Raw genomic sequence first — 27,777 nt, 5'->3', positions numbered from 1 at the left:
ATTGTCGCGTTATGTATAAGGTCATGATCATTCTCGTCTCGTTCCCCAGGGAAATACCACTAAAGTTGACCATAAGCGAAATTAAGTATGGGACCATTTCAAGAGGCGGGAAATGAATGGAAAACAAAGGTGCTGAGAGTGATATTGCAATTAGTTGTAAACGCTGACTCCAGCACCGGAACTTCCCCACCGCAGACGCTTAAGGCTTCCTTGAACGGCATCTCTACTGCATCCTACTGACGCTTTCACTTTTGCGAACGAATCCGTGGCGCCGCCGCCCGCCACAGTGCCTATTCCAGCCTCCGTTCGTCCAACTTCACGGCCAAGGGCGTATCCGGCAGAGAAGCTAATTGCAGAGAACAAGACAACAACTCCGGCGCTAATGACCCACGTCATGAATGTTGGGTTGACTATGATAAGTGAATCGGTCATGTTACCACGCCGTGATCTCTTAGATGAAGTAGCATGAGCAGAACCGCGATCCTTTGAAGACTTTCTTTTTGTCTTCGAGGGTGTTGACGAAGTATTGGACCCAACAGACTTAGGTTGTCGCGCGTATCTTTGATCTGCGGTATAATCGTTTTTTGTATGAGGACTGATGTCGCCAGCATCTTCTCCCATAGCCACAGACTCCGAGACCAGCCGAAACGAAGACGCCGGCGCAACTGGTGGGCCAGCGGGTACTGGAGGGCTCTCATTTTTGGGCACCCCACGAACTGCCGTCCCTAACGATAGCAATGTGGACAAACTTGCACGAAGTGCGGCGTCGTGATCCGCCTGATAATTCGGAGATATTATGTTGTATGGTGTATGCTGTGCACGGCTGTTCCTTCTAAGGCCCCGAACCGTGGAACTAGAGTTGTGACGAACGGCGGTTGCCTGGCTGCTGTTTGAGACCAGACTTGGCGTAGTCTGAGGCCCATTATATGATCTTGATCTTGTATACTGAGGCGCATGGGAAAAGACATTCGGTTGGGGAACGAAGGGAGCGGAAGCCAGCCGGGGACCTAATGCAGCGGACCGGTCGTCATCTTCGTCATCGTCGCCTGACGATGGTGGTTCAGACAGCGAGTCATGGGGAAGCATAAGAGCATCTCCTCGCGACCGTGTTGTGACATCCTCATTTGAGCCGCTCAAAACCCTATCTGATTCACTATCACTTTCCTCATATTCCTCCTGGCTACTCGTGCCGGCGACACTGGAGGCGCGTGAAGATTCGCTGTTTTGCGTAGATGATGATTGAAGTTGTCTAGCTCTCTTTCGTCGAGCCCGACCTTTGGGTCCTGGTACGGATCGTTCTACTCGTAAGCCGGTGGTAATAATATCATCGGTAGTTGCGGCCGAGGAAAGAGAGGACGAGGACGGTTGCGAAGATACTTCGATCCAAGAATCTATATAATACTGGAGTGAGTACATATCAAATGGATTTATAAACGGGATATCGCCGGAAGGCGACGGCGTGCTGGGATAAGACGAATCCATCTCTTGAAAGTGAATATTGCGAGGTGTATTCTTTCAAGGGAAGGGGAATTGAGGGAAGAGAAAAAGAGACTCTTCAGAGATACAAGTCAGAAAAAGAAGCTATTCCTACCTTCTGAGCGCATGGGAGCTACAGCCGACTGGTTCCGTGACCCTTGATGGCTGTCTTGCGACATCTGAGGGTCATCCCGTGCCCTTGACATGGCTGCTCTGCTCTCCGAGGTCACGGCAGGGCTATGGCTAGGCAGATCGGAGTAATGGGACTGCATATTTGCTGGATCGACTGGTTAAAAGAAGGAAAAAAATAAATGATTGAAAAAGACCGTCGCGGGCAGAGCGTCTCAATGTAGCACTCAGCTATTGAAAATAATATAGTACGCTCTCGGAGGGAGAGCGGATGGTGGGGCGGGCTGAGCGGTGTCGGTGTCGCTATGAAGTGCTGCTATCTTATCGGCGCTGGGGGGGCCGGCTGTAATCACTGATGCCTGACAGATGGTGTCCAGCATCAAAGGCCATGAATGAAGACCCATGAGCTGACTCTCCCAAGACAACTTCGAAGAGAGAAATCAAAGTCAAGGACTGGGTTGGCGGCACGTCATTCGTGATAGTAGTAATCATGCACGGGACTGACGGCGACGCCTGACCGCTTCGGCAGATCAGTAGGGAATCGTGATGACGCCAGCCAGGCACGTTACCTGGATTTACACTGCTGGGAGTAAAAGAAAAGCGTGGATGATGGTCTCTCCGCTGAGAAATCGTATGCCTAAGCATCCAGCAGGACGCATAACCGGGAGATGTAGAGAGAAAGAAGAATCGAAGTCCTTGTCACCTGTTGGGAAACAGGAATGATGGGAACGAACAATATGGGGTAACGACATCGCTGCGCCCTGGCCGTGGAAATAGTCTGGTGTTAGGCACTCGAGCCTTATCTCGTCTGAAGTGGGTGGGAGCCTCCCTGGATAACGCTGATCTAGTGCGTGGGAATAACGGATCGTCGTCTTGTGCCAAGTTGGCGTCAACCACGTCATGGGGCATGCCCCGCTTTTGGGCTGCTGCCTGCTGTGATTGGCTACCAGGAGAGAATGGCGGAGGGCGTGAAGAATAGCATACTAATTATAATAATGTATTGGTGCAATCTATAGAAATACACAGCGCAGCATGTCGGGGATGATACAAAGGAAATGGTGAAACATCATTGAGCAAACTTTTAGGGGTCTCATTACGAGTTCATACCGCAAATCTTCGAGTCCAGCGAGCCCACATTACTTGGAATGGCAAAACAAGATTAGAATTGAATGCGATAAACGCAACTTACCGTATCAAACAATAAGCCTGATTGGCTAGTTGTTTAGTTAAAGGTAGTCTTCTTGCCTGAGTAGTCGCCAAAGCCACCCCTGTTGGTGCTGTTGGCGCCAGTACCACGGCCGCGGCCGCCGAAGCCACCACGTCCTCCACGACCACCACCACCACCACGACCTCCAAAGCCACCACTACCACCTCGGCCACCAAAGCCACCACGTCCACGGCCACCGCCGCGGTTGCCATCGCCCTGAGAACGGGGAGTGCTGTAGTCTAGGCGGAGAGAACGTCCCTCGACATCCGCACCATGGAGCTCCTTCAAAGCTTGGCGGGCCTCATCGATGGAGGAGAACTCGACGTATCCGTAGCCCTTAGGACGGCCAGACTCAGGGTCGGTAGGCAGGCGAATACCAAGAATGCTTCCATGCGCTTCGAAGGCCTCACGGATAGTATCTTCATTGGCGCTGAAGGCAAGATTACCAACAAAGAGGGTAGAGCTCTCAGGGCTGGTCTGATCTCCGAAAGAGCGAGCACGAGACTGAGCCTTGTCACGAGAATTCTGCTGGGAGTTGTCACGGGGCTTGGCATAGTCGAGGTTGATGACACGGCCGTCAAGCTCGGCACCCGTCTTCGCCTCATAAGCTGCCTTGGCACCAGCAGCGTCGGCATATTCGACGTAACCAAATCTACAGACAATCAGGATTTGAAAAGAACCAATGTATAGATGAGACTTACCCTCGAGAACGGCCGGTATCACGTTCGGTCATGATCCGAACACCAGCGAGTTCACCGAATTCTTCGAACTCACGGCGGAGCCACTCCTCATCAACGTTCCAGGAAAGGTTACCAACGAACAGATTGGGAGAGTTGTCGGCGTCCTGGGTCTTAGCCTTCTTGGTTGTAGAAGTCTCCTCCTCTTCAGCCTTGCGCTTCTTGGAGACGGGCTTGCTATCCTCGCTTTCTTCCTCAGACTCGGAAGAATCAGAGTCAGATCCCTAATCGGATTAGCATAGTTAATGGAAAGATGGTGAAGTTAAGACAAACCTCATCACCGCTCTCGGAACCAGATTCATCACTAGACTCATCCTTCTTGGTAGCCTTCTTAGTTTCAGGTTTCTTAGTTTCCTCTTCAGACTCAGATTCAGACTCCTCGGATCCGGATCCGGATTCCTCTTCAGACTCAGACTCAGCCTTCTTGGTCTCCTTCTTTGGCTCAGCCTTCTTAGTCTCGGCCTTCTTGATCTCAGGCTTCTTAGTCTTGGTCTCCTCTTCGGAGTCGGACTCGGATTCGTCAGATTCGGATTCAGACTCAGACTCGGCCTTCTTGGTGGCAGGCTCGGCTTCGCTTTCGCTTTCGCTTGAAGATTCCTCCTCCTCTTTGTCGGAATCTTCGGATTCAGAGCTAGAGCTTGGAGTGGACTCCTTCTTCTTGCGAGAAGTCTTCTCTTCCTTTTCCTTCACCTTGCGAGCAATATCCTTGCTCTTAGCCTTAGGAGACTGAGAGGACTTGGCGACGCCAGCGTCCTTGACCTTGGACAAGACTTTGTCGGTAGCCTTGGTGGCCTTGGTGGTAGCCTTAGACTTGGACATTTTGATCTGCGAGATAGAGCCGTTAGTAATTCAACAGGGTAAAGGCTTTTTGACCACGAACTCAATTGATTACTTAGTGTGTAAAAATTTTCCAGCGATATCCCACAAGACTATCAAATCTCAAGATCCGATAGTTCACAAGACCCTCAGAATAGACGCGAAATCCCACTGAGCAACAGCAACAAAAACCAACTATCGATCACGAAGATACGATGAATCAGTCAACAGTCGAGGACGAAACCCACAAGTATCTTAGCCCACAGAGCCCACGATGTTCAAGCCCACAGAGACGGACAAGGCAATAATGCAACCCTCTTGGTATGGTAAGCCCACTAGATGGATGAAGCCCACGGAAAGCAATGCAATTATCCCACAGCCCACAGCCCTCAGTGATAACAGCCCACAAAGTGATCTGGAAGATTATTGTTCAGGGTGTTGGGTCAGTTGATGTTACCTTGTGATGAATAATCTATGAGAGGAACAGAGTGTCCTCGAAATTAGATGGGTGATGGAAAAGTAAGGGGAATGACAAGAGTGAAGGGAAGAAGGTCGGGGGTTACAGATTTTTCCTTAAGAAAAAAAATTAAAATGGGGAAGGCAGGAAGTTGCTACGGAAATTATTTTTTCACCGCCCGATAAGCCTCACCGCCTAGCAGTCCGTGCGCGCCAGAGTAAGATTGGAGGCACGTGATTGCGTCAATATAGCATTAGCACTGCTTTATTAAGAAGATGTTGAAAAGAATGAGAGAATAAGCTTTAAATAAACTCAATTCCAAATTTAACATCAGTACAGATATTATCCTCACGTAGCTGTTGAGACAAGCAAAGGCACGAGACAAGCAGGTTGCAGCAAGCCAGGCACAGGTCTTGGCAGTATCGCCGAACCTCTCTCGAGCTCCACTCCAAGCTTCCAACTGCCTGTCCTGTCCTGTCCTCTTCAGTGAGCGATCAAAATGCACACGACACAGCCATTGCAGATGCTAGGGAGATCGGCCCGAAGGCAGGCGCTTCTACTGTCCGTCTCCACACGGTCGATACCGGCGGCGTCGAGAGCATTCTCAGAATCAGGGCCCATTCGATCAGCAGTCGCTCCACCGCGAGGATGGACACCAACACCCTATGTGACCGAGACAGTGGTATGTCTGTCTAAATCGCAATAGCTTCTTCTCTTGGTCAACGAAGTGCTAATGAATTCTTCAGGGAGGAGGCTGGCATACCTGTAAAAGTGTTCACACCCTTCATGAAACACATTTCTAACGCATCGCTATTGCAGATGATATTTTCTCGCGGCTTCTCAAAGAGCGCATAGTTTGCCTCAATGGCGAAGTCAACGATACCACATCTGCCTCGACCGTCGCCCAGCTCCTTTTCCTCGAAGCCGATAACCCTGAAAAACCGATCCACCTCTACATCAACTCGCCCGGCGGCTCTGTCACTGCGGGCTTGGCCATTTACGACACAATGACTTATATTCAATCACCAGTGAGCACAATCTGCGTTGGACAGGCAGCCAGTATGGGATCATTACTTTTATGCGGCGGGCACCCTGGCAAACGGTTCTGTTTACCACATTCTTCGATCATGGTGCACCAGCCCTCAGGTGGATATTTTGGACAGGCTAGTGATATTGCTATACATGCCAAGGAGATTCTTAGGGTTAGGGCTCAGCTGAATGAGATATACAAGCGACATCTCACCGGGAAGAAAGAAATGTCACTGGATGATATCGAGAAGCTGCTGGAAAGAGATTATTTTATGGGAGCCAAGGAGGCACTAGAGATGGGAATAGTTGATGAAATCCTGGAAAAGAGGGTGAAGCCAGAAGAGAGTACACAAAACTCAGTTTGAGCTTTTGCGCGACAGATAAGTTGTATGATGTATCGCAAGAACGGTGTGTATACAATAAAAACGCGACCCCGATACCCTACTCATCTCCATAGCTCTAAATATAAAGTACAATAAATTCTAAAAAGAGGTGTAATGGCGTGAGATGAAATCTAGTTAAAAATAAATATAGAATTGATGCTTTGAACTACTGGAGAACTAACTCCACGAGGATAGGGCTTATGATGAGCACTTAATAATGTAAGAACCCATTTCTATTATGTGGAATTCTGAAGTATTTATAAAATAATTTAACATTAATAATATTGTAGCCCGCTTTGGAGCACGTCAGGGGATCAATTGATGCTGTAACCAAATGACTCATTCACTAAGTACTCTTATAGCAGCCTAACATTGAACTCAATATTTCTTATGCATTTTCACATATCAAAATGAAAATAGAACTTGATGAAGAAATTTATCAACAATTAATTATATGCAAGAATGAACCCTGTACAATTTTTCAAACACGAAGATCCATCCCTCATTCTCCAATATCTCAGTCACCACCTTCCCGCCACAATCGCAATCTTCCACCGCATACAATCACCGCAAAACGCCCCAGAACGACACGCTTGTCTTTTTGCGAGCTTTCCTCCAAATTCTAGTCTTACTGAACTAGACTTACCCGTGACAGTCTCATTCGTCGATCGCTCTCGCCATAATGAGGCCCAACTAGCAATCTTCAATTCGCTCTGCTTACAAGTTAAACGACCAGAAGATTTGTCCAAAGAGTCTTATCAACTGCTGTCTGACCACTTACGCCAGCTTTTGAAGGCTATTAAGGATATCGGGGACAGCTTTGCTACAGCAGATATCAAGCCACTCAACTACCCATTCTCGTCGACGCTGCGATCCACAGCGTTGCACGAAGTGATAGCAACCGTGCTCGTGAATAACCTGGGACAATCCAAAGTCTACCACTACCTATGGGACCAATGGCTTTTCTCAACGGCGACAGTCAAGGACCTGATATTATCTCGCCGACTACCCGAGGGTTATGAACTGGGAAAAGTGCCGCCAGAACAAATTGATTTGGTGGTCAGCACATCCAAGGTGAAACGACAAGCCACGACGCTACTATCAAACCCGAATTCAGCAATCCTATTCACCAATAAGAAGACAAAGCAGAAAGAAGCTGTTGCATGGGCACATCTGACAGTTGACAAGTCGCTGTCCACATTATATGTGCTGCCCGAACATCGTGGCAAAGGCTTGGCTAAGATGGTGGCCGGGTCGCTGATACGAGATCTGTGTGACGGCACCTTGGACTCGGAGAAGACACAAAGCGATTGGTGTATTGCTCAGGTAGCAGCTGATAATGTAGAAAGCCAAGCTGTCTGCAAGTCTTTGGGTGCTGAGTTGGACGTGCGAACCGCAACTGTAGGCATCGAGTTGGATAGCTTTGTTGATGATAATTGGAGGATTTAGTCGACAAGTAGCTCACTCTAGAACAGCACACTTTATGACAGTATCCCAATATTCAACTTTCGGATCAATTACACATCTCAAGTAGAGAGAAGATGCAAGCTGTCTGTTATGATATTATGTCCAGTCAGGATAGACTAGTCTCTCTCTGGGTTAGCGCCCTCTCACAGCTCCAGCTCCTTCCTCATGGGCTGTTTATGATTTCGACAACAGCTGCACTTTCGCAGCAATGGCCTGTTTGTCTAATAATGTTCCATATTCAATATGGCGGCTAAGAGTATTCTCGGATATCTTTCTACCTCGCAAACAAATTCAAATAACAGCACAAACCCGGCGAAGGCATTTTTCCTCACGCGAGCTCCGCAACCATGCCGAGAACTGCGACAGAAACAGCAACAGCAGTCTCGACAAGCAGAAGACATCTCCGGACGCTGAATCAGTACATATCGATGGAGAAGCAAAGAACGGCGCTTCACTCAATAAATCCCCTCCATTATCTGCATCGCTTCCGCAATCCCCCCTCATAGAACTAGCTCAAACCCGCCAATCCGGCAACAAGAAACGAAAACCCAGGGCTACAAAAGCAGATCATGGTCGACTCGCTAATAACCCTTGGGCTGTGGCGCTTGCGTCGCCGATACGGAGCTGCTCATTAACTTTGGCGCGACTACCAACGACTTTTCTCACGGAAATGGGCCTGGTTCGGCGAGTGACTGAATCTGACGACGCGAGCAAGAGGCAAAATTACGGTAGTCTGTGGTGGTTGCCCACTGGTTTATTAAAAGAAGAGATCAAGGCTACGTCGCATACGGAGCAGGGTAATCTCAACGATTTATTGTCCAAGGGCAAACCCCGTGTTGTACGAATGATCAGTCGTGCTCTGCTTCTCCAGCAGATTCCGCAAATGCTAGGTTATGAAAAGAACAGAGTGAATACCAAGGTTATCTTGCCGTCCCAGTGGCATATCGACAACCCCAGACTGCAGCGTATTGATCTCAGGGATTTGATCTGGCGCCAGGACATGGCGAGTTTTGTGTTGAAACATATGGGCAAGGCGGTGGTCAAGGGTTTGAAAGAGGTTTGTCGGTATGAGAAAATAAAAAAGGATGACGCCGATATTTGGAGGGAAATTCCAGTATCTGACCTGTCGGTATCTGCCTTGGTTCAGGCATTAAAACAAGTGGAAATGAGCGATATGGAGACCGGCGCCGTGGTTGTCATGGGCGATCCATCTGCAGCTCCACAGAGTAGTCCTATCGACGTCTTGGAATCAGCTTCTAAATCGGCTTTCCCGGACTATCTAACTCTCCCGCAAACTGGGTCTATGGTTCCTGTGTATGATCTCACTGTGTTGTTATCAAGGCCCGATCTTGATGCGCTTCGAGCATGCCATCCCCGGTTCAGCCAAACAGCACTTTTCTTCCGGCCCGACGGCCCAAAGTCGGTGACTGCAATGATTGATATGTGGAAAATTAAGAGTTATGTCATGCATGATGTTGAATTGATTGCGAAATCGGAAAGCTTTCCCTCGAAACCGACATCAAAAGAATCAACAGCTGAGGTATCATCAGTCGAGAGGCTCTCTGGTGGCAAACATTTGTGAAGCTTCATTCGCAAAAATAAACTGGGTCAAAATGCATAGCCCGCCAAAAACATGTATATATTTTATTTGTGCATGGTCTAATTGCATCTAGTACTCTAGTTTCATATCCCACATGTACCCAATCTAAATATCAATATATCAGAATCGTCACTCATTGTCTCGCACTCAACAAGTCGCTCAACTTGTCAAGGTAGGCTGCGGGCCGAACCTCACCATGAAGAATGTCATCCTTGGTGCTGACACCCGTCAACACAGCCAATGTACCACCTAACTTCCCTTCTATACCGAATCGAATATCGGTGTTTGTTCGATCACCAACCATACAAGTACGGCTGCGATCAAAATGGAATTTCCCTTCAATAGCATCCATCATCGCTTGACTAGGCTTACCCAGGGCGACCGGGTCTTTGCCCAGCATCATAATCAACGGAGCGCTAATCGAGCCTGCGCCAGGGAACAACCCGCCTTGATTTGGCAGCGTACTATCTATATTCGTCGCCAGAAACACGGCACCACGACGGATGTAATTGTATGCCAGCGACATCTTCAAATAGTTCAAGTGAAAATCCAGACCGACCAAAACAACGCCGACTTCGGGATCTATCATTGACGGATCGCCCTTGGCTATCAAGCCGTAGTCCTCAGGTTTGAAGTCGCGTCGAAAAGCCGGGTCTGTGCCGCCGATGAATGGGACGTTCTCGTTTCGCAATTCCTGCTCGATACCAGATTCGCCTACTACGAAGACTTTACGCTTGTTTTCGGGGAGTTTGAGGATGCGGGAGATGTAGACGGAGGCGCTGTAGGACGAACCGAAAATCTCTTCCTGTGAAAAGTACAGTTAGAGAATGGAGTAGACACGTTGAGAGTTGGGTAACATACCACGTTGCTGGGAATACTCAGAGCGTCGAGTTTCTTCTTATAGTCGGCGCGGGATTTGGTGCTGTTATTGGTGACGAAGACAACCTGCTTCCCTATCGACAACGAAGAATGAGCGGCATTTCCTTAGTGAGTGTACAACCATAATAGAAACATCGAATATATACCTCTACTTCTCAGGAACTCGAGAGTGTCTGCAGTGCCTGGGAACACATGATCGCCAGACCATAGCACTCCTAACAATAACCCACGAAGATCTCAGCATTGAACAACTTGTCACGCGCTCTCATGGCGCAATTGAATATCACGGACCATCGCAATCAAAAAGGAAGACCTAGATTCAGCCATGAACGGTGTTAGCTGTCGTCAAGGTAAATAATCCGAGCTTTTACCTACATCAAATTTGTCAATGAATTCATTCAGCGCCGTCGGATCGCCGGTTAGATAATGCGGAGATGACGTCATGGTCGCAGAGAACGTCGCAAAAATTTCAATAAAAGAACGAGAGAAGACTGTTGTAGTTCGATCCGAGATTAAAAATTCAGTCTTTGGAAGGCGATTAATAATGGGTTATATGGGCGAGAGCGGACGTGGGGTCGTCCATTGATCGCCGACGCCCAGATCATGGCGGGGCCACTGCATTGGTGAGCTTGACGGTCTATCAAGTTTTACTAGTAGTATAAACAATATGCAAGTAATCTGACGGTGATGTTCTCTTTTACAGGTATTAATCATATCAACATTAGTCTGTAAATGATGGCTGTTAATGGACATATGCCGATAATATTGGACTGAGGATGCGATCTTATTTCAGAAACGGTGACAACACGTTTGTGATCACTGGATACTGCTCCTGGAACAACTTGACTCGCTCCTTTTCGATACCATCTACCGTTTTCTTTGCCATACCAATGCCAAACTGGTCTTCACCCTTCACCAGCTCTTCGTATGTCTCGTCAGTAAATTGCTGCAGCGGCATGCCGATCAGATGGCCGTCTTTTAGGTCCGGTTGATGGTGTGTGTCGTGCAATTCAGTCTGCACGGCGGGTGGGAAGACCTCTACTACTTTGATTTTATTGTCTGGTTGTGCTTTCAGCTGCTCGCGGAACACCAAGATCCAATGGTGCAGCGCTGCCTTGGAAGCATTGTATCCACCAGTCCTCAACAAGGTAGGAACAAGGCCAAGCGTCGCGCTGAGATAAACTAGATGAGTCGTCGTCTCTTGCGCCTGTAGGAATGGCAGGAATGCTAATGTGAGGTGGACAAAGCTGGTGTAGTTGGTCAATAACTCCTCCTGGAAGATGTCGAGATTGACAGATTTTGCATCTGCAAAGTTGAAGGGCCGCTGGATGCCGGAGTTTAAGATGACGGCGTCAATGTCTGGGTTTTCAGAGGTGACTTTGGATGCAAAAGCGGAGATTTCGGATAGTTTAGTGATGTCAAATTGTACTGATGAGGCGTTTTCAGAGCTAAGTTTGCTGACGAGACCCGTCAGTCGCTCTTGACGTCGCCCGACGAGAACCACTTTGGTGCCTTGAGAGACGAGCTTGATGGCAAGCGATTCGCCGATGCCTGATGTGGCACCGATAATGAGAGCTTTCTTATACAGCGGAGCAGACATGTTGAGATATAATTCTTGTTTAAATCAACCGGTAGAGTTGATAGCAGTCGCGAGTTGTTTCACTTGCTTCGATAATGATCCATCCCTCAGGATCCAGCCTGAATTTATAATGCGCTCGAGAAGACAGGATCGAAATCACACCACCTTCACAGTCGGCTTTATTTTAAGTCCGTGGATGCGACTTTATACGTTTTTGTCAAAGATCGGGGAGCATTTATCATGCTGATTTCTCAGTTGAAATACTATGCTAGCTGGTGACTGGCCAGTTCGCAGATTGCTTCCGAGAGCGGATTAGCGCGATCGACCATGTCATGTTTTGTGGCCTTATTTCTGAGGCTGCAATAAGACTATTACAAAAGGTGACCCCAATCGTTCAGCCAATCAGAGCGCTCCTTACGCCTGTGAAGAAATGGGTTTGACGAAATTTATTGATAGTTGGATTGGCAAGAGATGTCTTGGTAGTCAGAATTCCTCATTCAATCTGTCTTTCTTTCAAGGGAGACCAAACGGATGGTCGTAGACACTTCGTTGATACATCCCAATGTATGAAACATTAGCGATTTGTACTCGGTAATTAGGGTTTCATAGCCTAGAGGCTAGATACAGTTGTTAAGCCTGAATATACTAATAATAATAGACGAGACGGAGAGATAAGATGCGTGCATCCGGTGTTCAGACTTGAAAATCTCGTACTTTCAGAAAGTATTGCCGGGTACCCTTCACATCGAAACTATGTCCACCATAAACTCCACACTGCTGCACGAAGTAATTGTCGCATGGGTGAATGTCACCGCAGAAAGGCTGTTGGCCGGAAGTTGGCCAGTATGCTAATGCTAGGATAGTAGTAATTACTCCGTAGTAAATATATGCTAGTAATATGAGAGAAGCACGTGGGCCGCGCCGCACTCGCAATTGGGGCGGCAAAGAAGCTTTTTAGGGCAATCTCTCGCCTCATCCGATTTTCCACCATACTCTATACAGAGTCTCGTTGTACTGTTGTAGAATCCTCCTATCATGCCTGTGCTATTACTCAGCAAACAAGTAACTAACTTAGTAGTTATTATTACTTACCTATGATTCGGGAGTCGCCAGTACGACGTCACTCTCAGCTCACCCGTCCGTTACTGCAGGTCAATGCTCCGCTCGCTTCGAGAAGGCTGAAGCTGAATGCGCACCTTGATTGGGAGTGGATGATCTTATCCACAAAGCTTGCCTGGTTCTAGCGCGCTGGCCAGGGAAAAAAAAGAAGGAAAAGAGGAGGGGGAAAAAGCTTGTCTGCATCTAGTGCCATCGTGGAGTGACAACGTGCTCGTATACTAGGCACTCTAGGGAAGAATGTATTATTATCTCCTGAGCTTTGATCACCTTCATTTAACTAACGCGTGTTAACCGAGTACACAGAACATCCCTGTTGCTTCAATACTCCACCTGCAGACGTAATCAGCGAGTCGGCTGTAATTATATAGTACGCCGCCAGAAGCAATAGCAGTAGCATTTCTCGATCTTTCAGGAAATAATTGGCAGACAGCTACTTCACAAGCTTTACTTGTTCCTGTCTTCTCCATCACTTACAATGCCGGCTCTTCTTCAATCTGTCTTGGCCCTGTCTGCCCTGACTGTCGCCTATGGCAAGCCTCAGACTGGCCAAGGCCCTGTCGTAGCTCCGAAGGGACAGAAGACCCTTACTGTTGGCATTCTTGGCGGTATGTAATAATTAGTTTATTCATTTATATCTGCTCATACTAAGCTGATCATTTATAGACTTCGGCTGGACCGGATGGGAGCCCGCCAACTTGCACTTTTGCAACGAGGTGCTGCCCGTCTTGCAAGCTCATAACCTCACCATCCCACGCGACGTGCAGAACGACTGCGATCCCGGTGACCGTGCTTACATCACCAATGCCACTGCTTTGCAAGGTATGTTGAACATCCTTAACTGGCACTCTCAAGGTTGTGAAAGTAAAAACACTAACTCACATCCAGAGTCTACTGCGACCTACATTGGGGATGTCTGCGAGAAGAAAGACTGCAAAGCTTTTGTCTCTGTCGGGGATAACTTCTACGATAGCGGTGTCGACTTTACCACCACAGGCATCAACCGTTTCCAAGAAGCTTGGGTCGACATGTATTCGCAGGGTGTCTTTACGAATGCTCCCTGGTACCAGTGCCTAGGAAACCACGATATCGTCTACGGCCAATCCGGTGTTGACTTTGAAACCAAAATTGCTCCTCTTTACGATGATCGCTGGTACTTTGGCACTGAAAAGTTGCCTTACTATACCTATGACCTTGTCGGTGAAGACTGGACTGCTACCTTCGTCGTCGTCGACTCAGACTGCTTCATCGACAGTTACCAGAAAGACACCTCGGTATACAAAAACCCATACACCACCGCCTGCCACAAGACTACCCAGACCCAAGTCGACTTCCTCACCAAGACCTTCGCCGAGTCCAAGGCGGACTGGAAATTCCTCCAGTTGCACCACGGCTTCCTGTCCGTTAGCGGAAACTACACCGAGTTGTGGCCCCTTATCTCGGTCGTCGAGAAGCACAACGGTATCGTCTTGAACGGCCATGACCACTGCACCGCCCACTACCAGAGCAACAACACCAACTTCGTCCTGTCCGGTGGCGCCGGGTACCCACAGGCCGGTGACTGCAACAACGGTGTCTCCCTTGGCCCCTTTGTCAAGTTCTTGGGCGCCAACTCGCAGGCCGCCGCCAACGGCTTCGTTACACTAGATCTCAGTGCCGAAAAATTGGTCTTTGAGTACTACCTCCGCGATATGCAGTTTGATGGTGGGGATTTGTTCCCGGTCAAGAATGACATGAAGCCACAGTACTCTTTCAAGGTAACCGAGCATGCCAAATAGAAGGATTACCCCATTATTCATTTAGTGGGCGACACGATAAATCATGTTTATGTAGAATACATTCCATTCTCTTCAGCGTCCTACTTTGAAGATGTCCACTAAGAACACTGAGGCTTGGGCGGTACTATAAAATTTGTAACGAAAACTAAGTTATATTGTGACACCGCATAATTCATTGTTTGCTACTCTACATCTACCCACACCGGCATCTGGAGGAAACAGCTGGCTCTGTCATGCGAGCGAGCAATCCTTCTGAAGGGCATATATAAAGATTCATATTCCTCTTTCAAGTTTTAGGTCATTAGAATACTCTTTTTACGGAAAAGACTATCTTTTCTTATCCTACCCCGTTTAGACATGATCACATACTATTGATGTCATATACCTTCCTATTTCGGCTCCGACCACTCCGTTAGGGTTCGGTGCCGCCCAGATGTCAACGATTCCTGCTATTCCTTCTCTCTCTCCAAGAATCGCACAAGAGAGAGCACAACGAAATAAAAGACTTTGAGTCTGTCAAATACACGCCATACGGGCTCGAAATCGTCGACAGATTTACAAATCCCATCTGCTCAACAAAGCTGCAAACGCAGTTTTCCCGGTTTCAGTGGGCCCCTGTATCAAGTCCACGCGACCTGCGACGCAATAGAATCGGCAGCTGCAGCTTGGCCCCGGTTTAACCAAAGTCGTGTCCATATCTTCGCGCGATTCGCGTATGATGGACAAAACATTCCGACAGGAATTGACAGTCCTAAGAGTGTTTGATGGAGCTGGACCAGCAACACAACCGGACGACATGGAATTTCGGAAACGTCCGTTGTTTACAGTTGTCGGATACCTGGTTACATTTATATCCAATGGAATAGGTCCTCCAGGCCGACCAACGCTACGTATTCTGGGACATGGTTGAGTTAGACTCCAAGTGGGAGGTCCCAGAATGAGAGCACAAGTGAACCTCATGTCATCAAACTCTGGTTCAAATAAATATCTGTTATTTCTTCTTCTCTTCCATCCTCACTCCGTCTCATCTTCCATCGCCCGTACACGTCAAGAGCTGAACTGCATAGGATCTGCAGCCGATGACGCCCCCTTCTCTGAATCATGAGTTCCCGCTGTCTTTGAGAACGGCTCTGTTTAGCACTATTCAGTGACTCGATGGAGAATACGTCGGCGAATTCGTCGAGGATGGAGCGGAGCAAAGCCAGCTCGAAGGGCCACACGTACCACTCCTCCTCGAACTCTCCTAACCCCAGATCTTCAGCAGGTCATACGGGTTCTCCAGGGCCAGCAGCAGGAGCAAGTCCGGGTCGAGAAAGATTTAAGATTCCAGGCATCCGCTATGGGTGCTTTGCAAGAAGCGGCAGAGGCATCTTTGGTTATGGAACTGGACCGCAAGTTTCATAAATGAGGCAATTTATTGAAGATATTAACTTAAAATAATGACGGACTCATTCAAGCGGATTCTCCATGTCGGTAGTCGCAGTGTCCTAAGAGGATTATAGTGACGAAATAATGTGATTGGCGCTGGTCACTTGAAGTCGATCTTCCGCCACCCACACTTTTGGGAGGGGGAATCACCTGTTAACTCATAAACAGCCTTTGGCTCTATAATATCAGCTTAATGTTTTCGATGTCGACTATCAACTGCTACTCAACTCGAAATGGAACACACTGCTGCCAGAGGTGTCCTTCAAATCGTCAAAACATTTGTTAGACACGCAGTGACATCGGCGTTCTCTAGAGGATGGTGTTTACTTGCGTAGTCGATTACTCACTTATTTACTAGACAAATTCCTGTTTCACCGAATTCTTCCTGATATGAATTCTTTTAACAAATTGGAAATTATGCACACTACATTTATTCTAGTCCTTTTCTATCTTTCTATACACACTCAGCATGTTACAATTTAACCGTCGTCTGTGCATAAGGCTCGGGTAATTTGGACAGCCCTTGCGACAATATCAATTGATTCAATACAGCACATGGAAGCGTTGTTGCCATTTCTACTGCTTGAAATTCAGATACCTTCTTATAGATATTTAGCTTTCAAAGGTCACATTTCTCTATTCAGCTCTCCAAGAGATGATATTATATATAGGGGTACCATGCCTGTTATTAACATTTTTAAGTATCAAGAAGAAAGTTTGGATTTATATGACGGATTTCAATTGAACTGCTGCACCTTATCAGTTGCATAGAATGCTTTAACAATGTCTACCTAGAAGAAACGGATTATAACTCGTGCTTGCTTCCTTTATAAACGGACTACGTGCACGTATATCCTTTCCTTTCCAAACAAGTAAAATCGGCGCAAAACTGAGCAGCAAAGCAATAAACCCAAGCAGTGAGCTTGCCCACTGGAAACCAAGATTGGCATACATACTCTGCGCCGCTAAGGGTAGAAATGCAGCAAAGATATTCTCCCCAAAACATACCGCAGCACTGGCACTCGCAGCGTATCGGGCATATGCATCAGTGATGTACATCATAATAGCCTGCATGACAACTGTAACGCCAAAGGACGTCATTGCGAGACCAATCGCTGGCAGAATCCATGGAAGAGATTGGTAACTCGTCCATCCATACCAGAGCAGCCCGCCAGCAAGCCCTATGAAACTAGCCGGTATGCTCAAGTATAGCCGGACTTCGGAAACATCTGCTTCGGACTTGTGCGGGTTGGCTAGTCCTGTGCGTTTGTACAGGGCGTTCTGGAAAAGGCAGCCAACAAAACCCAGGATTTCACCGATTACTATCGATGCTTGTACGAGACCTGCCTGGTACTCTGCGAAGCCGAAGTTTGTGACGAAGACTTGCGTTACACTTTGGGTGCTGATGAAAGCGATGCCATAGGAAAGTGCGGAGAGGAGTGTGAAGAAGAATACTACAGGCTCAGTGCAGAGCAGACGTGCAGGAAGAATGAGTGTATCATAGAAGAATTTTGCTGGTGACAACGGTGGCGAGTTTTTGGCTTCCATTGATGGCGGTGCCTTCTGAATGCCTTCTGCTCTCGACCGCTTTGAAGTGATGACTGGAGCACGTGTCTCCTTCATTGTGAGAAGTACTATAATGAAGGTCACGCCGTATATAACCAACTGAATATAGAAAATCCATCTCCAATAGAGATTGTGAACCACAACCCCGCCATAAACAGGCCCTAGGCTAACCCCAGCCAACAGACAAGTAACGTAGATTGTGATTGGTAGACTCCGCTGGACAGGACCGTCCCAGATATCAGCAATAATACCGTCCATTCCATTCTGAAGCACACCTGCAGCGCTGCCAGCAATGAATCTACACACGACAAGGGTAGCGAAGTTTGGCGCTACAGCTTGAGGGATTACAAACACAAAAAAAGTGCCGTAGCTCCAGAGGTAGCCTGATCGAGTACCGTATTTCTCCATCAGCGGAAGAACAATCATAGGCACGATCGCCGCGCCGATGGTCCATGATGCAACAGGCCAGAATGAATTAGGAAAGTTCGCATCTGAGATGTTAAACCGATCATTGATCGGCGTCGGTGCGCTTGCAATTCCCGTTGCGTTTAGGCCAACGATAAAGCATACAAAACAGGTGGTCAGCGTGACGGTCCATTTTGTTCGAGACGGCCAGTGGAAAGGGTTGTCGGGGTCATCGCTATTAGCGAATCCGGCGGCTACTTCTTCTGTCGCGATGTTAGGTTCGGTCTCCACTCGAAGTGACTCGGCCATGAAATAATGTGAACATTCCAAATGCAGGAAGAAGGCAGTGGATTATTTGTATCCAAAAGATATGGGATGATAAGAACATTGAAGTTGAGGCGGGAACTGTGGAGCTGTCAGAAGATTGCTTGCTGTCTGAACTGTCCAATAGCTCGTCACGTACTTTAATACTGCAGTATGCACCTAGTTAAAGAGATCTGAGCCCTAGAGCCTGGTAATACATCTCGCCGTCCTTGGTCTAGACCTTCTGCGAAATTGTTGGGCGAATTGTAAATAGGATCAAAATAGACAAATGTGATGGCATTCTTATAAAGCTAAATTTTTGTATGATCAGGCCTCATTAAATTCCACGATTTCTTTCAATATTATTAAGTTATTATTCACCTTTAGTATGTATAATAACCCAACTATTTCAAATATTGATTATGAAACTCAATGTTTCCATTCAAATGTTGTTCATTGTAGCGAGTGTGGTACAAGTTTCGCGGCCAAGTTATACACTAAATTATTAATATTCATCGTACAAACACAGCCTCCCATCTGGGCTGCATGCTGTATTCCCACTGGGTCGAATTAACAGGCCTGGTGCCTGCACAGCCGCATAGCGTGCCCCTCCCCCCCCAAACGTGCAGGCCGCGCGCTTCGCATTTAATGCGCCTTTTACTCTGGTCAGCTCCCCATTTTGGAGACTTGCATTGCATTAAAAGCCAGGCAATACGTACAGGTCAAGCCAATTTCGCAAGGCTGCCGGCATTAGGTTCGTAATAATCGCGGATGGGAAAATCACCAATGCCTCGTTGTTGATATAACGAATTACGCTTTCTAACAAGATGGACCCCGTGTCTGCTTGGGGCGTCATCACCGGAGCTCTCCAGGTGGTCCAGATCATCGGCCAAACAATCGCCGGCTTGTCTGCACTTCGAGGAAAATACCAGAATGCCGACCTCACCATTCGCTCCATGATAGGCGAACTGTCGACCATCAAGTCTGCCATCACACAGTTGCACGACTGGGCAACTTACAATGCCGAAGTAAACTCCAGTCACAGAGAGTATGAGGAGAGCCTGGGTGTCGCAATCGATGGTTGCCGTGCGATCATGGAGGTGCTCGCCGAAAAGGTCGCAGAGCTGATCAACAACAATAATGAACAAAGAGACGCTACATTACTCACCTTCAAGACCCGTGTCAAAATGCTCTGGACCGAAGAGGTGATGAATGATCTCCGCCAGCGATTGCATAGTCAAGTTCGCGCTTTGAACCTGCTGTTACAGGCTTGTCAATGGTGAGTTTAGAGTCGACCAATATTCTTTTCGACGGGAATGGAAAATCTAACGTCTCCCAAGTCGATCTTCTACTGAACAGCTTGAGCTGCTCAGGAAAGTGGAAAGCCGTCATATAATCAAGAAAGTGGCCGACGACACCATTACTCTCCGCAGTACTATTGGTAGCGCTGCAAGCTCTCAGGTTGACGCCCGTTCCATCACCAGTCGAACTCTGTCGTCAGTTGGCGAGACTGAATTTGACTTTGATGATGCGCTGCTGGCCACATCAGCCTATCGTCGGCCACACATGCAACCCGCAGTCGAACCAAGCATGAATATTGGAATCGGTCGAGAGGCATCAGTAGGAACTACGCTCACGAGCAGCGATGAAGGATACGCCAGCCACACACTCACGCCGAGTCATTCAGTATCAACAAATTCTTCATCTTTATATAGAGGCAATTCCCTAGGTCCCAATGACGCTGTGATCCCCGATCATATTCGTAGCAAAAGTATGTCTTTCAGGGCTGAACCGGTTCAGCCTGCCCCCGGTGTTCGGCGCTGGGTGTCTACTGGGGGAGGTAATACGTTGCCCTCAGTAGGGGGATCCAAGAGGGACAGGTTCTTATCCAAGCTGAAAAGACTGAATACATCCAGTCGATCGACTTTAGCACCCTCACCTTCTCACCGTCTAACTCCAAGCCCAACTATCGGGTTCACTAGGGGCCGACGCGGCCTCGAGAGCGAATTCACCACAAGCATTGATCTAAACACCCAGGCCGGTCGTACTGCCCCGGATATTGTGAAAGCAGCACAACTAGGGACGCGCTATGATGTTGAAAGACTAATTTTAAGCGGACATGAGATTGAAGAGTGCCATTTCCACTCTCGACGAAATGCCCTCATGGTTGCTGCTCATTGTGGAAAGGAAGATATTGTGGATTTATTGATCCAAAATAATGCACAGCTTAATCATACCGATGCTTCGGGATCAACAGCTCTCCACCTGGCAGCGTCTCGTGGGCATGAGGGAGTCGTATCGTTGCTCATAATGGAGGCAATGAATCTGGAATCTGAGACACGGCTTGGAAGAACTGCGCTTTGGGTTTCGGCCAATAACGGGCATGTACCAACAACCCAGCTGCTTCTTCAAAGCCGTGCAAAGGTCAATGCCCGAGCAGGCAATCAAATGACCGTTCTACACGCGGCATCACGACAAGGCGATGTCGAAATTGCTCGGTTATTGATTAGTTACGGCGCGGATGTCGATGCAAGAGATGCCTCCATGGCAACGGCCCTGCATTATGCTTGCGATGGAGGCTTTTTGGATGTCATAGGACTCCTAATCGACAATAAAGCAAACATTGACGTCGCCGGGAACGAGCGAAGAACTCCATTGATATGCGCTGCAGCCACTGGCCAATTGTCCGCCGTGCAATTGCTAGTCAAAAGAAAATCCAAATTCAAGACCATGGATGAAGGTGGAATGACGGCTCTTCACTGGGCTGCCTTCAATGGACACGTAGAAATTGTCGACTACCTGACTAGTTTGTCACGGAATTCCTTCGCAGTGACCAATTCCCAAGGCAGAACGCCCTTACACCTCGCAGCCATGAACTCACAGTTTGCCGTTGTCGAATATCTTGTGCGGAAAGGCTGTCCCTTGGAAACAAAATGCAGCTCTGGCCTCACTGCATTACATTACGCCTGTAGGGCTGATAACGTTGAGATTGTAAGGCTGCTTTTGACATCCGAAGCCAATATTGAAAGTCAGATGGATACAACTCAACAAAGGCCAATCCATATTGCTGCGGATGGACGTTCAGTGGCTCTCATCAGATTGCTATGTGAAAAAAATGCTTCTCTGGAAGCTCGAGATGCTACGGGGGATCGCGCCTTATGCTTGGCCTCTAGACATGGACATGTGGCTGCTGCACAGACTCTGTTGGATTTTGGCTCTCCCCTACACCTTCGCTTTAGTGCTCGATCCCATGAAGACTCCCCTCTTTGTTTAGCCGCAAAGGGTGGTCACCTACCAGTTGTATCGTTGCTTGTAAGTCGAGGGGCGTCCGTGTTGAGTAAAGATGAGATGGGCTGGCCTCCAATACGTTATGCCGCATATCATGGACATCCTGAAGTTTTAGAAGCATTGATCTCCGTCGAGCCTTCAGCAGTGAACCTAGATCGAAACTTCTCGCCTGAATCTTTCGGCATGTCTCCAGAGAGATTTGGGTTCGCGCCGGACGCTGGTATTTCCGAGGATCGCAAAAAGCGTGTCCTCGATATTCTAAGTCCGTCTCGACTACAATCAAGACCATTGGACGAGCCAAATCCTGCCAGACGAGCAGGTATTCCTGCATCTACTTATACCGAACCCATCTCATATTCTGGGCCGGTTTCAGCTTTTCAATCATTCACGAGAACCCCTGCTCCAACTTCTGCCAACCCTGCGAATCACGACAACTCCCTCCCAAGCGAGCTTCCTGGGACTCTGGAACAAGGTTTGCCGAGTAGTAGATCTGCCACACCAACCCACATGCATCGAGGAGACCAGGATGTCGTTGAGCCTCAACATGAGGAGGCCAGTCGAGCTCCGCCTGCCGCGATTTCAACACAACCGCTTCCAGTTGTACAAGAGTCTTTAGAAGCAGCTGTCCATCGCTCGTCCCGTCAACAACAGCCGCAGATATTAAGCCCTTCTGCAATTTTGCCAGGAGAAAGACTAGCACAGTCATTAACAAAGCTCAGCAGCCTTCAGCTGGATGAGACTCCTCCACAGCTACAAACCCCTGAGCCTCCTACAACCTCGTCAAGCCCTGGGCTCTACGAGCTCGATGGGGTTGACAAATCCCTTCGTTCCTCCCAAAGCCAGCAGGAGCAGGACACCAGTGGCCTGTCTTTTCCATTAAATCATTCGGAACGCATCACACATTCTTCGAGTCCGGAACTCGTTATGTCGCCTCGCTATATACCCGACGGTTCATTTTCTCCGTTCAGTTTTATAACAGCCGGTTCTGCTAATGACCCTTCTACTAATGACGCTTCAAGGAAATACCCAACTGTATCTGATGCACAGAAAATGCGTGATGGACCTTCACCTCATCGCTAGCTTTCAGCTTTATCTATATATTTCCCCCCGTCTGGAAAGGAAACCGGAAGCTTCAATGTAATGGTGGAATTGCTGTTCACGATGAATATATGTGTAAATAACCACGAGTGATAAAAACAGTATGCTGTTTTCTTCTTGAATTCTGCGAGTGAATGAGTTACGATATCAATTTTGATGATCTAAGTGCAGGAAGTACTGGGTGCATCGAAAAAAGGAAGGTATGCTGGATGTCCAAATACGTGCTAGCGCCAACGGTTGCAAGTCGCAGCTCTGGTGGGACTCACATGGGCCCCGCGTTGAGTTTCCATAGCGACTCAGCGTCCTTATCAGTCTATCTTGCGAGCAGCCACCTGCTACTATGCACCACACATTGACAACAATGTGAATTCTACGCCTGTTTAATGAAATGAACAGGGGAAAGGGATCGTATCAGTCTCCTCGGCCAACTACATCGTGGCGCGGCCGATATATCGATGGCGTGTGGCATTGCGATTGCGAACCGCGAGTGCCAGCCGACCGCTTTCAGACTAAAAATGGAGGGATAAACCATGGCAGGTGGTGTACGACAACTAATTGCTCTGTGACGAATAACCGGATTACCTGCTAATAGCCTTGCTAGTTTATACCTGTCACAAACCACAGCCGAAGCGATGCAAGTTTTTCCTTTGGGAGAGTGATGCGCAAGTTCGCGAAAAGCAAACAGTGCTTTCGAATTCCGTATCTAAACCCATTACTCCAAAGAAAACGCCCGTGAAAAGCATTCAAAGCGGAAGAGGCGGGCTCTTCACTCCAAGTACTAGCCGGACCGTACACACAGGATATCCAGGACAAGGAGTCGATAATACCACTCCTTCAAAAATAAAAAAGACTCGGACTTTGTCCTCCGATGAGGATGCGTACAGTTGGGATGAGAGTCTGGACGACGAGGTAGAAGACTTGATGGAGAGGAAGACTCCGCTCAGACAGCCCGTCTTTACTCCCCCGGAGACGCCTAGGAAAACGCCACGGACTGCGAATAATACATCCCCGGGTAAGAGGAAGCTTGATGATCTTAATGACGAGCCGCCTCCATATTCGGCATTGGATAACCCCCCGCCTACATCGTCGGGTTCGCGAACGAACAGTGTGCCATTCTCATCAGTGGAGATATCTACGACTCCAACTCCTCGCCGTTATCATGACGCACTGTCGGCAAATTCGTCGTCTGAGGTTTCAGATCTCGCTTTAGATGTACTATCGACCCTTGATCGGCATGACGTGGTCATTCCGACTCAGGCAAGGGATGAGGTAGTTGCGCTGCTTGATAAGCATCATTTAAAGTCACAGGGACTGCAGCGCGGCCGAGATATATTGAGAGTATCGCTGAATAAAAAGGACGGGGAAATAGTAGCACTAAAGCAGAGAATTGAGGGCCTACTTGCGGAGCGTGAGATGGATAGGACTATAATTGCGGGGTTGAATTCCCGAGTTTGACAATATCAGTATTTGGAATTTTCTGTCATGACAAATGTTATACTTAATTAATACGTATAGAAATCATCAAGAACACGCGATCGACCTGTATTACATAGTAGATTTCGCTTCAATGTCAAGCTAGACGTAAAGTTTATCTTAGCGTCGAATATCACGTGGCGATAAAAAATCACAGCGAAAATAAAGAATCGCTGCCTGATGATACACCAAGATGGCCGTCTATAATTTGCCAGAATATAGCACATTGCTTATTTATTTCTAATTTTACACAAGGTCTTCTTCTACGACGGAAATCCACGCCACCTTCATTGTCAAGATTGCTCGAAACTTGCCCGAAATTGCAAGGACATTTCTTCCCCGTGCACGGATCAAGAATCGATGCGATTTGTCAATGGCCTCAACAGCAGTTTCCAAACAGCCTTCTCCTCCCAACGGTGAATCCTCCGCCATGTTCCGCCCTCCCGTCAATCGTGCAATGCGCGTACTCGACAGATCGTTCTTCCACAAAAGCATCCCCGTGTCCGCAGCCACCGTTTTCGAGAACAAGGACATAATGCGCGTGCGAAAGAGATTGGTTGCCAGCAAAGACCTTTTAGATCTCCCGCGGTATAATGTTTGCAGAGTTGATCCCCCGCGGTCACTTGTTGTGGGTAATGGGCAGTCGCTGGAGCTAAGTAACTCTGATTTGGAGACTCGGAAATGTCTCTTGCTAGGCGTGAACATCAAACATGATGGTATGCACGCCATCTATGGATGAGACTGGTTTATATTGGCTAATTTGTGCAACGCAGATATTACTACTTGGTCTCCGACGATAAATGAGCTGGTTAATGAGGGTTCGGTTGGACTGGGTCTTTATACAGTGCAGTTGGACTACTCGCACTGGACCTATTCAGATATCATCGATGCGATTCTCCCGGAGGAAGATGTGGAGAGGGGGGATGCGCCAGAGGGATTTACATTGACTGGACACGTCTGTAAGTTTGAGACAGGCGTGTATTGGATCTGAGGGGAGAATGGATGGCTAATGAGGACCACAGTGCACTTGAACCTACGCGAGCGGTGGGCTCCATACAAGCACCTCATTGCCGAGATTCTTCTGGATAAAAACCCCAATACGCGCACAGTTATCAATAAAACGCAGGACGTGGGCTCGGAAAGCCAATTCCGAACATTTCCCTTTGAGATCCTCGCCGGGGAGAATGATATGAATGTCACCGTTCACGAGCAAGGATGTGAATTCAAGTTCGACTTCTCACGTGTTTACTGGAACAGTCGACTGGAGACGGAACATCGCAGGTTGGTGAATACATTTAAGGAGGGTGAATTGGTCGCCGATGTCATGGCTGGTGTTGGTCCATTTGCCGTGCCCGCCGGCAAGAAGAAGATTTTCGTTTGGGCTAATGATCTCAATCCGCACGGATGGGAGGTTATGGAACAGGCAATCGCGCACAATCATGTGAGCTCGTTTGTATCTGCGTACAATCTGGATGGTCGAGAATTCATCCGAGAAACTGCCAACCTGATGGATGGCCCTGTGCACAAAGCTATCATCTGGCCAAAAGCTCACAGGAGCCGGACAAATCCGGAAGAGAAGCCGCTGCCTCCGCCTCGGACTTTCGTTCGCCCAGCTACAGTCGACCACTTCGTCATGAATCTTCCCGCCACGGCTATTGACTTTCTCGATGCTTTTGTTGGAGTCTATACTGGCAGAGAACGGTTTTTCGAGCCGCATACAGACCGGAAACTCCCTTTGATACACGTTTATTGCTTTTCAGGCCACTCGGACGATGAGCGGAATGAACATGTAGATATTTGTCAGCGTATATCCGACCGTTTAGGGTTTACTATAACCGCAGATGATACGGTTGGCGGTTCTGGGAATCCGGAGCGAGAGTTGCACATTCATAATGTGAGACTGGTCAGTCCTAATAAGCAAATGTTTTGTGCGACATTCCGTCTGCCGCAAGAGGTTGCTTTCAAGAGCATCTAAAATAGAACGATTTAGCATGTTGCATATTGCATGGCAGATGGCGTTACTTTGTGTGTATTGTTTAGAATTATTTGATACCAGGCCTCTCATTTTGATCCTATCTTGCTAATGTCTTTGGCAACATTAAATAACTCGAAAAATATAAATAAAAAACAAAAATTAGCTCGCATTATATACATTTACCATATTACGGCGTTATCGTAGATCATATCGATGAATCGTGATCCGCAATGCCAAGCCCGCCTCTGCATCCGACATCAGTTGAATCTGCGCATCGCGGCGGACCAACATCCAAGCCTGACAACCTCAGGCCTTAATTACACAAGCCGCCAACTGCGAAGCGCATATAACTATATGGACAGAACAGCTTTATTTCAGACTTATTAAGACCAGCTACATCGGTATTGACACGCGCGCACTACCGGGACAACTTGCCAGCCCATTCTAAAAGTTTCTTCACATCGAAAATGAGTGGCGTGAAGCTCCCACCGCCCACGCACCGCAAACGCGTGCTTCCTCAGTCGGATCTTGAGGCTGCGTCGACTCTCAAACTCGGCGAGGACCAAAACACACATACCCTGTCTTTGAGTGAGGCGCGGCTGGTTATTAGCAAAGTGCTGGAGAACAAACGACGCGGCGGGAAAAAATATGACGAGCCAGAGTGAGCTATCCCTCGGAATGAACGGTTTGGCGGATGATGAAAAGGGGGGAAGGGGTTTGTATAGAATTGTGCTAATTGTTGGTGTTTTATCCAGAAACCTGACCAAGACGCTTGACTACCTCGAGGTGTTCTCGCGCTTCAAAGACGAAGAGAATATCAAAGCAGTTGAGAAACTCCTCAATTCACACACCGAGTTGGAAATGTTTGAGCGATCGCAGCTTGGTTAGTAGCAGGACTCAACCTAGTCTTCATACAGAGTCATTCTGCGCTCGATTGAGGTCTTGTACTGACGCTAGCTTTGCTGTGTAATAGGCAGTTTATGTTGCGACAATGCCGAGGAAGCCAAGTCCTTGATTCCTAGTCTGCAGCACAAAATCTCCGACAATGAGCTTCAGGAACTTCTTGATGAGTTGACGAAGCTGCGCAATTTTGTGGAGTGATTTTGGTGGTTTTGTTGGTTTTGGTGCTGACGTTGTTGACGTTGTTGGCTGGGGTTGTGGTCCGTATACATTTTCACAGCATGGCGTTCGGGTGTTTTAGGCATAATAGATTGATTGCAATATAGTAAGTATTCTTATGGAAATAAAGTTGAATGGATTCAGAATTGTCACATGAAATAATATCAATCCTGCATATATCAAGTGATATTAGCCGGCGATGCCGTTTGACCTGGCATCATTATGAGGACGCCTGAAGTGGCCAGTGCAGAGAGAAATAACTCGAACAATGACCACAGTCTTCTTCGGACCTGTGGTATATAGCCAACAACCAAAATAGTAGTACTTTAAACGGAACAATTGATATGTTCCTTGTGATTATTGTGAATGCGAATAATATTCTGCCGCCTCTGGACCATCTCGGCAGGCGGTAGGGCTGAGCACCGGCCAATAGCAGGGCAATGGAGATTGGGCACCAATGGTGGCTTTA

The 27,777-nt window shown here is 47.9% G+C and overlaps 12 protein-coding genes across 12 annotated transcripts; 8 read left to right on the top strand and 4 right to left on the bottom strand.

Annotated features, from left to right (window-relative positions):
* Window positions 1-150: 150 nt before the first annotated feature.
* BGW36DRAFT_300846 (uncharacterized protein) lies at window positions 151-1,748 on the bottom strand (the record flags this gene model as incomplete). The annotated part of the gene is made up of 2 exons (XM_046211652.1): window positions 151-1,391; window positions 1,592-1,748. 2 exons carry the CDS (start codon window positions 1,746-1,748, stop codon window positions 151-153), a joined length of 1,398 nt encoding a protein of 465 aa, XP_046069820.1.
* A 1,079-nt stretch (window positions 1,749-2,827) lies between these two features.
* BGW36DRAFT_430173 (uncharacterized protein) lies at window positions 2,828-4,368 on the bottom strand (the record flags this gene model as incomplete). The annotated part of the gene is made up of 3 exons (XM_046220804.1): window positions 2,828-3,464; window positions 3,514-3,773; window positions 3,823-4,368. 3 exons carry the CDS (start codon window positions 4,366-4,368, stop codon window positions 2,828-2,830), a joined length of 1,443 nt encoding a protein of 480 aa, XP_046069819.1.
* A 754-nt stretch (window positions 4,369-5,122) lies between these two features.
* BGW36DRAFT_384464 (ATP-dependent Clp protease, proteolytic subunit ClpP) lies at window positions 5,123-6,443 on the top strand. The gene is made up of 3 exons (XM_046216791.1): window positions 5,123-5,504; window positions 5,569-5,587; window positions 5,642-6,443. Exons 1-3 carry the CDS (start codon window positions 5,322-5,324, stop codon window positions 6,214-6,216), a joined length of 777 nt encoding a protein of 258 aa, XP_046069818.1. The 5' UTR covers window positions 5,123-5,321; the 3' UTR covers window positions 6,217-6,443.
* Window positions 6,444-6,645: 202 nt separating this feature from the next.
* On the top strand, window positions 6,646-7,756 carry BGW36DRAFT_384462 (uncharacterized protein). Its single transcript, XM_046216790.1, has one exon. It carries the CDS (start codon window positions 6,697-6,699, stop codon window positions 7,681-7,683), a length of 987 nt encoding a protein of 328 aa, XP_046069817.1. The 5' UTR covers window positions 6,646-6,696; the 3' UTR covers window positions 7,684-7,756.
* Window positions 7,757-7,909: 153 nt separating this feature from the next.
* Window positions 7,910-9,283, top strand: BGW36DRAFT_430170 (uncharacterized protein; the record flags this gene model as incomplete). The annotated part of the gene is made up of 1 exon (XM_046220803.1): window positions 7,910-9,283. The coding sequence occupies one exon, from the start codon at window positions 7,910-7,912 to the stop codon at window positions 9,281-9,283; it is 1,374 nt and encodes a 457-aa protein (XP_046069816.1).
* A 151-nt stretch (window positions 9,284-9,434) lies between these two features.
* BGW36DRAFT_399294 (4-nitrophenylphosphatase) lies at window positions 9,435-11,780 on the bottom strand (the record flags this gene model as incomplete). Its single annotated transcript, XM_046218506.1, has 7 exons — window positions 9,435-10,106; window positions 10,163-10,254; window positions 10,327-10,395; window positions 10,472-10,493; window positions 10,556-10,671; window positions 10,750-10,817; window positions 10,978-11,780. 7 exons carry the CDS (start codon window positions 11,778-11,780, stop codon window positions 9,435-9,437), a joined length of 1,842 nt encoding a protein of 613 aa, XP_046069815.1.
* A 1,573-nt stretch (window positions 11,781-13,353) lies between these two features.
* On the top strand, window positions 13,354-14,653 carry BGW36DRAFT_430167 (putative tartrate-resistant acid phosphatase type 5 precursor; the record flags this gene model as incomplete). The annotated part of the gene is made up of 3 exons (XM_046220802.1): window positions 13,354-13,483; window positions 13,542-13,697; window positions 13,764-14,653. The coding sequence occupies 3 exons, from the start codon at window positions 13,354-13,356 to the stop codon at window positions 14,651-14,653; spliced, it is 1,176 nt and encodes a 391-aa protein (XP_046069814.1).
* Window positions 14,654-16,752: 2,099 nt separating this feature from the next.
* Window positions 16,753-18,472, bottom strand: BGW36DRAFT_384456 (MFS multidrug transporter). The gene has a single exon (XM_046216789.1). The coding sequence runs from the start codon at window positions 18,359-18,361 to the stop codon at window positions 16,859-16,861; it is 1,503 nt and encodes a 500-aa protein (XP_046069813.1). The 5' UTR covers window positions 18,362-18,472; the 3' UTR covers window positions 16,753-16,858.
* A 567-nt stretch (window positions 18,473-19,039) lies between these two features.
* Window positions 19,040-19,780, top strand: BGW36DRAFT_217160 (uncharacterized protein). Its single transcript, XM_046209978.1, has one exon. It carries the CDS (start codon window positions 19,183-19,185, stop codon window positions 19,636-19,638), a length of 456 nt encoding a protein of 151 aa, XP_046069812.1. The 5' UTR covers window positions 19,040-19,182; the 3' UTR covers window positions 19,639-19,780.
* Window positions 19,781-23,129: 3,349 nt separating this feature from the next.
* BGW36DRAFT_399290 (uncharacterized protein) lies at window positions 23,130-24,196 on the top strand (the record flags this gene model as incomplete). The annotated part of the gene is made up of 2 exons (XM_046218505.1): window positions 23,130-23,283; window positions 23,343-24,196. The coding sequence occupies 2 exons, from the start codon at window positions 23,130-23,132 to the stop codon at window positions 24,194-24,196; spliced, it is 1,008 nt and encodes a 335-aa protein (XP_046069811.1).
* A 202-nt stretch (window positions 24,197-24,398) lies between these two features.
* On the top strand, window positions 24,399-26,351 carry BGW36DRAFT_384453 (guanine methyltransferase Trm5). The gene is made up of 3 exons (XM_046216788.1): window positions 24,399-24,930; window positions 24,988-25,173; window positions 25,237-26,351. Exons 1-3 carry the CDS (start codon window positions 24,588-24,590, stop codon window positions 26,187-26,189), a joined length of 1,482 nt encoding a protein of 493 aa, XP_046069810.1. The 5' UTR covers window positions 24,399-24,587; the 3' UTR covers window positions 26,190-26,351.
* A 305-nt stretch (window positions 26,352-26,656) lies between these two features.
* Window positions 26,657-27,290, top strand: BGW36DRAFT_361959 (uncharacterized protein; the record flags this gene model as incomplete). Its single annotated transcript, XM_046214324.1, has 3 exons — window positions 26,657-26,850; window positions 26,945-27,072; window positions 27,163-27,290. 3 exons carry the CDS (start codon window positions 26,657-26,659, stop codon window positions 27,288-27,290), a joined length of 450 nt encoding a protein of 149 aa, XP_046069809.1.
* Between the last annotated feature and the right edge of the window lie 487 nt (window positions 27,291-27,777).

The sequence above is a fragment of the Talaromyces proteolyticus genome, assembly GCF_021365285.1.
Source record: "Talaromyces proteolyticus strain PMI_201 chromosome Unknown BGW36scaffold_9, whole genome shotgun sequence".
Classification (NCBI taxonomy): Eukaryota; Fungi; Ascomycota; class Eurotiomycetes; order Eurotiales; family Trichocomaceae; genus Talaromyces; species Talaromyces proteolyticus.
This window is presented reverse-complemented; position numbering and strand designations above follow the sequence as displayed.

What these genes read in the sequence shown, in the direction of transcription:
- BGW36DRAFT_384453 (XM_046216788.1), top strand. Translation starts at nt 24,588, where the DNA reads ATGGCCTCAACAGCAGTTTCCAAACAGCCTTCTCCTCCCAACGGTGAA. An exon ending in CGTGAACATCAAACATGATG is followed by an intron (nt 24,931 to 24,987) that starts GTATGCACGCCA and finishes TGTGCAACGCAG; the next exon opens with ATATTACTACTTGGTCTCCG. An exon ending in TACATTGACTGGACACGTCT is followed by an intron (nt 25,174 to 25,236) that starts GTAAGTTTGAGA and finishes TGAGGACCACAG; the next exon opens with TGCACTTGAACCTACGCGAG.
- BGW36DRAFT_217160 (XM_046209978.1), top strand. Translation starts at nt 19,183, where the DNA reads ATGGACCCCGTGTCTGCTTGGGGCGTCATCACCGGAGCTCTCCAGGTG.
- BGW36DRAFT_384464 (XM_046216791.1), top strand. Translation starts at nt 5,322, where the DNA reads ATGCACACGACACAGCCATTGCAGATGCTAGGGAGATCGGCCCGAAGG.
- BGW36DRAFT_384456 (XM_046216789.1), bottom strand. Translation starts at nt 18,361, where the DNA reads ATGGCCGAGTCACTTCGAGTGGAGACCGAACCTAACATCGCGACAGAA.
- BGW36DRAFT_384462 (XM_046216790.1), top strand. Translation starts at nt 6,697, where the DNA reads ATGAACCCTGTACAATTTTTCAAACACGAAGATCCATCCCTCATTCTC.